Source organism: Melopsittacus undulatus, chromosome 5, assembly GCF_012275295.1.
Source record: "Melopsittacus undulatus isolate bMelUnd1 chromosome 5, bMelUnd1.mat.Z, whole genome shotgun sequence".
NCBI lineage: Eukaryota > Metazoa > Chordata > Aves > Psittaciformes > Psittaculidae > Melopsittacus > Melopsittacus undulatus.
In genome coordinates this window covers 3096694-3108252 of record NC_047531.1, presented here as the reverse complement: position 1 = coordinate 3108252, position 11559 = coordinate 3096694, and the positions used below count along the sequence as shown (strand labels likewise).

The window sequence follows — 11559 nt, the reverse complement described above, 5'->3', positions numbered from 1 at the left end:
GGGAGAGAAGCATCCATGACAGCAGGAGGAAGGCAGGACAACCACACAGGAAATCATGAACATTCCTCTAAGTTAATGCCTTAATCCAATTTCACAGACTGGCACTGTGGGCTTGCAGAGTGGGAATTGGCTGATACTGTCAAGGTAAGTGCTGAGGGGTTTGGAAAGGGAGCAGGGACTTGTGCATGGATCTGTTCAACCAGACTGAGAGCAAGCTCAAAAGGAGCAGATGAAGATGGGCAAGTACCAAACACTCTTCGAAACCTTCCTTCTGCTCCAGAAATGCCCACCCTTGGCCCTATGCCTGAACAGAGGCCAGCAACAGCTGCCTGCATACTCTTGTGGGAGCCAAGTGGTCCCTATTAATGCGCTAAAGTTCAGCATCAAACAGCCCAAAAGCAACATCAAGGTTGCTCCTCAGCCCTGTGTAATGGTCTTGGATAACCACGAGTTCAGCACTTCACAGTGGTCACCTTTTGTAGCTGATAACACAACAAACTTCAGGCCTGGGTGCCAAACTCAGAACAGGGGTGGGGAGAAGTGGCATCACCAGTGCCATCAGTGTCTGTGAAGTTGCACCAGCTCTGAATTTAACTAAGACCAAAAAAGCCTTCCAGTGGCTTATATTTCTACACGGCAAAGTAAAGTGACATTTACCCTAGCAAGATCAGATTTCCAACATCTCCTTTGAAGCACAATATTCCAAAGCCTTTCTAATGTTCCAAAATTGAAATGAAGTCCAGGCAAGAGTTAACAGTTCCTTCTGATCTCTGCTCAGGCTGTAAGTGGGAATTCAAGTAGACCATTCATTTTCCACTTGCTTAAGAAATTGTCTAAGAAGTTCAGCTCCAGCTTTTCTGGAAGGCATTCAGTGCAACAGACAACAGGAGCCCAGTCCCCTATTTCTTCCCAACCTGCAGACTAAAAGAAATAATAAAGCATTTACCACCCAAGGCAATTTTAGGACAAAGATTTCAGTTTATCATCTTCTCTGAAAGAACAGAGAGTAATAAATGAGACCAAACTGAAGAACAATAAATTGCAAGACAAATGGTGAGGAGAGAGAAACCTGAGAAAATAAAAAAGCAGGCGCAAGGTAAAATTAAAACTCTTTTTTTTTGCTGTTTAATAGGTGAGTTTTAAATATGATTTAACTTCCCTGAACAAACACTAAAGATTCCCATGTGCTGGGATCTATGCTTCACCCATCCTTTGCTTGGCCACCATCATGGCTGGTTGCTCTCAGAGTCTGTGGCTGTCTGCTCCCCGGCCATACCTCCATGAGTAGTTAGCTGCCATAAGAGTATTTACAGGTACAAGGCTGATGAAGAAAACGATGTTTTTTGTCCCAGGAGGTGTTAAGTGTCTCTGACAAATCCCAAAGGCTGGAAACTCCAAGTACATCAGAGCAGCAAAGGAAGCTCAGATGAAGGTGGATGTGCCAAGTAAAGGATCAGTGCTGGAATGCTGGTTAGAGAACAGCCATTCTGCTTCACTTTCTTGAATGTCCTCATACACCAGTTCTCCTGACAGCAGTCCTTTAGAAGCTCTCTCCTGCTGACAAATGTACCAGCCATTAGAAGGACTGGGCTGAAGCAAGAAGGAACTGTGCTCTCATTCTGCTGGGCACAATCCTTTTGTCTTCAGAGACGGGGGATCCTAAGATTGATCCAAAGGACTTGTCAAACCAGTTGCATGGACACAGTCCACTGCTACCATCAGTAGGAAATCCAGTCTAAAACCCAGTGTTCGAATGTCTGTACCACTACTGAAAACTTCTGGATTTCTGAGAAACAAAAGAAAACCATCTGATACAGAGGTGACTACTTTTCTGCTCAGCTGATTCAAACTTGAACAACAGGATCTCCAGTACAAGACAACATCAGGAACAGATCCAGTCCTGCTGATCCCTCATGTCAGGAAGTTTCTGACGAAGTCTCAGGAGTTGCCAGTACCTGGCCCAGCCAGCAGCAGTTGCACCCATCACATTCCTCAGTGGAAAATAGGGAAACTCACTGAAAGACTAGAAATTCCCCAGTGATGCATGGCAAATAGAGTCAGTAATTCTTGCCTAACACATGCTCTAGGGTGGATTCAGATGAGATCCAGCATATTTATTTCTGAGGCTTTCCCCCTTTAATCCCAAGAATTTAAGAAGAAAACTGACGAAGGAGAAAGCAGCAGCTATAGCCTGGCGTTAGTCAACAGGTTCTTCTGAGCACACAGAGGTCAGCAGGATTATCTGATCCAAGTCTGTTATCACCATATTGCATGTGCTTGAGGTGGGAGTTATCAGGCCATAAAGAGTGTCTTCAGATTTAGAGCTAGAAATTAGATTTCTTTCTTAAGAGGTCTTCACTGAGTGGGCTTTGGCATCACAGCATCACAACAGAGCTGTGTACAATTTCCAAGCTGAGTTTCCTGAGGCCAGGGAACAAGGGTCTGTTTGAGAACAACAAAAGTCTGCCAAAGTCAGTGGTTTCTTATGAAATCAGGTGAAAACTCAGCACAAACCAATTAACTCCTGAGGGAGGGATTCACTTCCACCTTAAAGTCAGAGCAGAATTCATACTTGGTCCCAGTTTGGTTCTTGCTTTAGGGAGAATTTTACATCACTGTGATGCCACCAAACCCTGCTGAGCTACAGCAAATCCAGGCTCAGCACGTGGGACTAACAGGGTCAATACCCCTGAAAAGAAAATTGGAAATGTTTCTCCTATAAACACAACTGAGGCAAACCCAAGGTGCCTGACCCATTTATTCACCCTCTCTGGTGCTCACCCTGCTTGGCATGAAGCAAGTCCCCTGTTTTGCTATCGAGCACTTGGGGCAGTCTAGGGGCTTTATATAGACTGTGTTGGGCTGGATCCTCAGCTTGTCGAAAGCACCATGGTGTAAACAGCCTGAAAAGACTGATGCTTTTTATTCCCACCTAGCAACCATATTCATGAAGGTGCAAATGAAACCAGCATTCACCCAGTCTCATCATAAAACCTGAATAGCCTTTTCTTTCACATCCTATGGAGCTCAAAGTCAGGTCCTTCAAGCAACTTGGATTTAAAGAGGATGGGCTTGAAGCTTTCATGCATATTCCTGTACAAGAATGCAGTACTGTACAGATCCCATCACAGAGACATTCAGCTTATTGTGCACAGCCAGCATGGCTCAGGGTGCATTACACACACTAGGTTTTGTTGCACCCCTGTCAGTTCATTGCAGCTTTGTTTGGTACCGTACAAAGACCGAGGGTCGAATCCTCTTTGATAAATCACTCAGGAATAACAAATAGCATATGACTGGTATAACTCTTTTTCCTTTTGTAAGACTGGAGAGGCAGGAGGAAAAAAGCCCATTGATCACTAAGATCAAATTTGCAGTAAGACCCAAGTAAGGCTACAAATGATCACTTACATTTCAATATGAAAGAAGTGTGTCAGAGCTGGCTAAAAGAAACATTCATGTCCAGAAATTGGCCTAGACAAACTATCACCATCTGGAAATGTCTGACCCTTCTCCTTGGAATGCATCTGTCACTGGTAGCTTTGTTTTCATGAATGACAAGCCATCAATCTTGGATTGGATATAAGGAAGAAGTTCTTTACTGTAAGGGTGGAGAGGCACTGGAATGGGTTGCCCAGGGAAATTGTGAATGTTCCATCCCTGGTGGTGTTCAGGGTCAGGTTGGACAGAGCCTTGGGTGATATAGTTTAGTGTGAGGTGTCTCTGCTCATGGCAGGGGGGTTGGAACTGGATGATCTTAAGGTCCTTTCCAACCCAAACCATTCTATGATTCTATGATCTGGTCCGTGCTGGCCTTGCACCACTGTGTGATGTGTTGGCGAGGCTCTTGAGGAGAGATGCCAGCAGTCTTCTTGTGTGCTTTACAAGTACAGAAAAATTAGTTCAATTTGTTGCTAGTTTTCTCATGTAGATTAATGGGTTTTTTCTTCCCTACAGATTAATTCCCAGTGCTTCCAATTCCACATATTCTTGGAAAAGAAAAAGGAAAAAAGAAAACCAACCTTGAACAAGTTGAAATGTTAAAAAAGAGAGTGAACAAGAAGGAGAACAGAAAAAAATGGGAAGTGCAGTCAGTTGGCGTATTGTGCATAGAAAGCAACTTTTACTCGCTCGATCTGGTGACACAGTTTGATGGCTGGACCAAGCTTCAGCTCCATGCATTCCTGCACAGTGGGCAGTGTCAGCAACAGAAGGGCTTGGCCATCGATGTCCTGGGGTAAAAAAAAACAGTGAAAATGGTTTTATTTGTGGACTCGGGAGGGCAGAAAGCATAAGCAAGAAGGGAAGTTTGCCCCTAAAATTAAAGGTGGTTTTGTCCTCTGCCCTTTTCTCCTGTTTTGATGCTGCTCTCACCTAGTTTCTTTGGAATACCTCATGCTTTTTCAGAAGTTGTCTAGCATGTCTCCATAGGCCCACAGTTTGGCAAAAGCCTCTCAGCTCCTGAAATGCAGGATCAGCTCCTAAAGAAGCTCTGCAGGGTCCACAGAGGTCTGATTAGTCCCATTTTGTGAGTGAGGAACCAAAACAGGGCAGGCCATGAGATACAGCAGGGAACTGAATGGGGAAACTGATACTGGTCTCTGCCAACTCACACCCTTCCACCACATCTTTTGGCCCATGATTTGCTCAGCACAGGTTTATGTCTGCCTTGCTCCGTGCCATGTTCCCTGGTCCACCCAGGACCTGCCTTGTTCCACCTGAGCTGCTGAATAGCCAAGACAGAGGGTCCTGGACCACCCAGAGCTGTTGAAATCTCTCATGTCTCAAAAGCCCAGAATGGTGTAGGCTATGATGGACATCTGGAGGTCACATCCTTTCCTCAGTCATATCTATACACGAAACTCCATTAGCTAGCCAGACAAAAAGCAAGTTTATTAGGGATTTCTTTGGTTTTATGATCCTCCTCTTAATTAAGAGCTCAAGTCCTCTTTATTCTTTAATGGACTGAGAAGCAGACAAGCAGGCTACAAAACTACTTTCTACCCCTTAGGAAGGATCAGAATCTAAGCACAGAAAAAGCACTGTAACTCACAGACAACATAAACTCCCCAGGACAGCCCTGGTTAGGTAGCATTAAGCTCAAGGAGGATTTGGACACCTTATGTATGCTTTGATCAGGACTGTCCATGGTTCAGATTCTCCCTCCACTGAATCCTGATGGCATGTCCCATTGCACCAGAGCTTCCTTGCAAATCATAAGGAAAAGCTCCAGTCATCTGTGTTTGATTAAAGTCCCCATAAAACTCTTTGGCAAAGGAAAGACAGGGTTGGCTTTCAGGCCCTGGAGTTATTCCAGGCTGATTAACAAATGGTTGGAGCATGTTGTGACACAGAGACTACAGCATCTCACTATGGAGTGTTTCAGTCTTGCTCTAGACTTCAGCTTCTCCCAGTTCAAGCAGCTTTACTCAAGTACAGAGTCACTCATAGTGAAGAATCAAAGGTAGTTCAATGTGCAGTTCCCCATCAGCTATGGCCTAATTAAGTACTCTTGCTTCATTCTAACTATTTCTCAGCATTGCCCTTTATTTTCAGCAGTGGCTGTCACTCATTAACCAAAGAATGGCTGCTTCTACATAAATTTTACATGTTCACACCGATTTGAGATGAAGAACATTGGCTCCTACTCCTGAAAATCTATCTGCTTACTGGGGAAATGCCTGGCATCTCCTAAAACCAGGCCATTCAAGAGCCTGATTCCCACATCTTCAGAGGGATGTAGATGGGAAGCTGGTATCTACACGCTCAAGTTATTTAGGTGTTAGTGACAAAACTCAGACAAACACTTGTGGGTTCAAGTAGAAGCTTTCTGCTGCCCAGGCTGATGTTTTTAAAGAAGGTGGAATCTATGCGGACAGAAGAGACAGCTTGCTATGTACCAGATACCCATGAACTGCTTCTACACTGAGATGCCCACCTATGTGACTCCAGGATGGTGCTATGGACCTTGGCATGAACTAGAAAGGTCTAAACCTCATGTTTTTCACAAGGAATCAAGCTATGGGGTTTTTGGTCTCTCTGAGTATCTGGCGAGCCTCTGACTCAAGCTTCTAATGGTTTCCATGCCTTGCCAACTTGGCCCAATGGGATCTAAAGTCTGCTCATAATCTTTTTGTCAAAGCCCCAAGCCCAGCTACCAAGGTAATACATGCTGCTCTGTTTTTGTGATGGGAATAGACACCACAGACACAAAAAGGTGAGTTATAAAGACTTCTACCTGCTCCTGAAATATTTTGGCAAGGGGTGCACAGTCAGTCAGTTTAATAAACCTCACAACATCAGTCACAGTCCACTCCAATGGATTACTGTCCAGGATGAGCTTCTCCTCCTCTTCTTGCTTAATCTCCTATAAAGAAAATCAAAAGGCCTCATAAAGAAAACTACCTTGTGTAGTATCAGGGCAAGGATGCCCTCCTCAGATGAGGAAGGCTTGGCACTGAAGACTGATTTAGGAAGAATGCTGCTATCGCGAGTGAAAGCCTATGGACATACTCACTTCCTTGACTTGAGTGCACTTCTCTGTCTCACTGTAGGAATGGGGTTGTGGTCTCCGGCTCCGCCGGGCTCTCTCCATGGGAGGAGGTTTGTCTGACTCAGTACTGCTCCTCAAGGTGACTGCTCGCCTGGGTCTGGTGGAGGGGACCTCAGCAGAGGAGGTATCTGTCTGGTCATCCCGGAGCTCTGAGCTGGTTTCCTCACTTCCTGTCTCATCCTCCATCACATCCGGCTCGTCATCTTCACTCTCCTGCACAAGAACCATCAGAGAAACAGGATCCAGGCTCAGAGATTAATGCAGCAGCAAATCAGAAGGCACTAGGTCAAACTGAAAGTTTATCCCCATGCTGGTCCAGGTTAACATTTATTTTAACTAAATTATCTTATTTTCATTGCAGTGCTAAGTAGATTAGCCCTCAATTTAGATTTGTAGAAGAAAAAAAATTAATGACGGGCAAATCATTCATCTGTTTCTAACAAAAGGTCAACAGCAATAACTCATCTGGCATCAACTGTTCCTACATTGGGCTGGTATCTCAAACTGTGGCACTGAAGATGTGCATGAAAAGGGGAAACTGAAAATACTAAAAGGATAAAATGAAATTCAGGATGCTTGAGATTATATAAAATCAGAAATAAGCTTGGATTTAAACCTCCACCTTACTTCAGGTGTCATGGGTGTCACTGGTATAGAAATGCAAGAAATTTGGGTGCCTTGTAAAAATATCGAAGATGTACAAGTGCATATTTGTCCTTGACTCCTTATCTGGCATTTCTGTGAAGAGGATTTCACATGGATTTCCCTACTTTCAGCCCAACACTTAACTGCTAAAGGTTAAGCACAAATTTAAATCTAAGGGATATTGTACTAGATTCTTGTTATTTCTGTCACACAGAGCCTGCAAGCACACACCAACCAATGGAAACTGTGTATTTGAACTTTGTATACATATATTTTAAATTCATGTATGTGTGTATACATATGTATATATAATTGCTAAAATGGTTTCAACAGCTTAGCTCTAATCAAAGCATAAGCATGCATTCAAGCCATATCCTTAGGTCTTAAGTGAAAAAGCAACTGTAGACAAAGTTATTTTGGCTGAAAGGTTGAAAAACCTGGCTAATGGTTGATTTAGGCTTAACATGAGTTAAAAATCTTTTGAAGCAGATATAATCTAAGGAAATCAAGCAGAACTACACCTAAATGAGGATCAAGTCATGAAGATGCAAGCAATCAACTGAAAACTAAGTAAAATATTCCCCTCCAGCTGAAGTAGAGGGAATTTAAGTAAATCAGTTTTATTTCACATTACACAAAGCAGCAATCACTGGCACTCAGCTGAGGAAGGGAAACCACACATAAATGTTGTCATTACTATCATGGGAAAATCACCCGTGAGTTGTTCACATAGAACTAGGTCTGCTCCACGTTGTATCTGGACATGAATCACTGCTGAAGCTAGGACATACCACACAGCATACTGGAAAGACTGAGGCTTCAATTACTATGTATTTGGGACACAAACTATTTGCCTGTGTTCTAAAGCTTCTCAAACATCTATTGGCTGATGTTGTGAGTCAAAAATACCATGAATAGTTAATGAAAAAAATAAAAGCCCTTGAAACCACAATGAGTTATTTATTATAAGTCACAGAATCCCAGAATCCCGAGGGTTGGATGGGACCTCGAAAGATCATCCAGTCCAACCCCCTGCAAGAGCAGGGTAACCTAGAGTACATCACACAGGAACTTGTCCAGGCGGGCCTTGGATATCTCCAACGTAGGAGACTCCACAACCCCCCTGGGCAACCTGTTCCAGTGCTCTGTCACTCTTACAGTAAAGAAGTTCTTCCTGATGTTAACGTGGAACCTCCTATGCTCCAGTTTACACCCATTGTCCCTTGTCCTACCACTGGATATCACTGAAAAAACCTAGCTCCATCATCCTGACACCCACCCTTTACATATTTGTACACACTGATGAGGTCACCCCTCAGTCTCCTCTTCTCCAAGCTAAAGAGACCCAGCTCCCTCAGCCTCTCCTCATTCTTAGAGATCTTGGACACAGATCACAGACCTTCACTCTGTGCACAGCACAGGCTCATCTGCCTGCCTACAGGCTTACAAGGAAGCAAAAGAAAACAAAGATGTAATATTAGGCAGCATGTTAGCTAGTGAGCCTTATGAAGGTGGGAGCAAAGCCCCTAATTGCTAACTCTAGCATGGATAATGGTAAAAGTCCCCAAAATGTCCCATTAAAAGCAGACTGGCCTTAGATGAACAGAACAGCAAGGAGGGATTCAAACACGAATTGAAAGCGTTAAGGTTTGCTAAGAAGGTCCCCAAAAGCAAGATGCAGATGGGGAGACAAAAAAGCACTAAGGGTCTATTGTTGATTTATCCCAGTGATAAACATACTTCTGCAGAGCCCGCAGCATTCAAATCAACAGCTGACGACCTCCTTTTCTTCTGCACAAAGATGGATTTCCGCCTTTTCCTGCGTCTGGCTGGCTTGACGTGTCCACTTTTCATGCTGTTATTTTCCCCAATTGGTGGCTTAATGATTCTTTTCCTCTTCCCATAGTAATAAGCTGGAGAGATGGAGCACAATACCCATTAAAAACTTTAATACCAAGAGAAGGAAACTTCAGCTTGCTTCTTGCTACTGATTCAGTACTGCACTTCTAGGAGCACTTTTACAAGGGACTTTAAAAGACACTGATTTGGAAAAACTGTACAGTTTAAATACATCATCTTGGACTAGCACAGACAGCTACAACTCTTGTGTGTACAAATTTATTGATGATGAGTTATTCAGAGTTTAACAATAGGTACTTTAGCAAAGCTTCCATTAGGCAGAGCAGTGATTTGGAGGGAGAGAGGCCAACATGCTCCAGATTTGATCCAATGCACTTCTGCATGAGTTATGTGCTATATACACTCTCAGTTGCTAATGTTTTCAGCAGAGAGTGGATCGTATTAGTTTCTTGCAACCTTTGTGGAAGAAAGACAGCACTTACACAACTTTCCTGACCTGTTCTGGAATCAGTAATATCAGTAACATTGACAACAAAAAAAAACCTGTTGAACACATGCCTAGCTTCAGCCTTTCTGAATAGGCAGGAATACGTTTAAGTATTACAAACCCTGAGAAGAGAGTCAGTGCTCCCAAATCCCTTCCAGCACGTCAGCATCATGATACTGGATTGTGCTGCTGTGTATGCCAGAAACTATTCACTGAGTAGGACAGGATTCATCTCACCTAACAAAACTATCTCAGAGGTAGTTTAAATCTCAGCTGCAGCTTCCTTTTATGTGCTCGTTATATTAACTTTACACGTGAAGGGAAACGCAAACCTTCTGAAAATAAATTACTTTCAAACAGATGTATTAGGATGAAGTGAGATGGAGATGTCTATTTCTCTGCAGAGAATATTAAGGGAGCTTATGGTGGCCCAGTCAGGATTAAGTAACTGCTCTTAGATGGGATGAAACCTACTCAGTATTAATGTTATTACACAAATCCTGTTCTCCATCACTAGCTGGTGCACAGTCTTCCACTGCTCTAACTCCCAGGTAGCAATGAGAAGCATTTTGGCCAATACTCACTGTACTTGGTTTTAGTATGAATGGAACAGTTCTCTGGGCAGACTTCAGCCACCAGCATAGGACTGAACAAGTTGGGGCAGCACTCCAACTTTGCACAGACTCTTCTGCAGAAATCTGCTACCTGATCCGATGTCCTCACAATCTTAACAGTCGCCCTGTATGTCTTCCCTCTGTACCTAGAAAAGAGTACAAGACAGCCTCATGTCACCAACCAAGCGATGTCCTTCAATGCTAAGGACCAGACTCCTCTGTTAGGGAGATACCTTTCTTAATGACTTTTGGAGTGCCTCCCTTAGGAAGGCAGGATAGGTCCAATTGTTTTAGTGGCTCCATTTCAGATGGACTTTACAAAGGAAAGGCAGGGTGAAATGAATCAGACGTATGGACATGATATCTTAAGAAATGCATATGCAGACTGAATGTATCTGTAGATGCCATGGAAAAAAAAAACACAGTAGGCTTGGTGAGGACACTACACAGGACAGCAAGTCTATACTATGAAAGGATGCTAAGTTTTATGGAGAGAGATGTAGTCTCTCTTCTTATAATGACTTGTGATGAGAAGCTTATATGCCTTGCAGAGCCTTCTGGTCACCATTGTGTGGGCCGGCTGCAACTTAAGACCGCTTCTATAAGCCCTCAATACACTTCTAGTCTTCTCCATTGCCATCTTTCTTGAGGCAGCTCTCACTTCACATTCCAGCTCACAACAAGCCCCCAGTTTCATTGTGCCGGCAAACTGTGGTTACTGGGATACATACAATGTGAAGAAGTATCTGAGTGAAACTGCACTGTCTGCCATACTGGGACCAGATGACTTCACCAGTAAGTGATGTGGGCATTACAAAACCCGAGGAACTAACCAGGAATCTCTTGAGTTGTGTAACATGGCTGCAGCAACAAGCCCTAAAAACTGATTCCTACAGGGAGTGCTTAGAGCAGAAACCTGCACTGAAATGTTTGCCTTAAATTTGTTATCCATGTGCTACTAAAACATTTATTTCACTGTTTTATATGAAGTGTTTCTGGCAATAAATGGCTAAGAAAGATACAGTTACATTCCCGCTGGAATACGTTGTAGATGTGAACTCTGAAAAACCAATTATCCCTATAATTTATTAAACAGCAGCACAGAGCTATTGTAAACAGTGAGATAAGGTTGTTAAAACATCTCTTACACATCTTAGGGAACATAACACAAGAGGCAGTCATGCAAGAGCCTGGTACTAAGGCATTATAAATGTGCTTAGGTGAGAGAAAAGTAACAGACACAAAAGAGGAAGGAACAGTGGAAGAAAGATTACTGGATGGAAGGCAATGAAAGACAAAGATCCTTTCATGACAGTCATCAGGAAAAATGAGAAAAAGCATTTGTAAGTGTATTAAGACTCACATTTCCCGAGCAGGGAATCAGCTGCTGATAATCAGGT

General features: G+C 43.3%; 1 protein-coding gene across 1 annotated transcript in view; it reads right to left on the bottom strand.

Annotated features, from left to right (window-relative positions):
* Positions 1 to 4079: 4079 nt before the first annotated feature.
* The window catches only part of SFMBT2 (Scm like with four mbt domains 2), a 96462-nt gene continuing 88982 nt past the window's right edge, over positions 4080 to 11559 (bottom strand). Inside the window, exons 16-20 of the mRNA XM_034063096.1 lie at positions 10130 to 10305; positions 8939 to 9111; positions 6518 to 6766; positions 6239 to 6367; positions 4080 to 4232 (exon numbers count right to left, since the gene is read on the bottom strand). Coding sequence (XP_033918987.1) covers positions 4092 to 4232; positions 6239 to 6367; positions 6518 to 6766; positions 8939 to 9111; positions 10130 to 10305 — 868 coding nt within the window. The 3' untranslated portion in view covers positions 4080 to 4091. The remainder of the gene's footprint in view (positions 4233 to 6238; positions 6368 to 6517; positions 6767 to 8938; positions 9112 to 10129; positions 10306 to 11559) is intronic.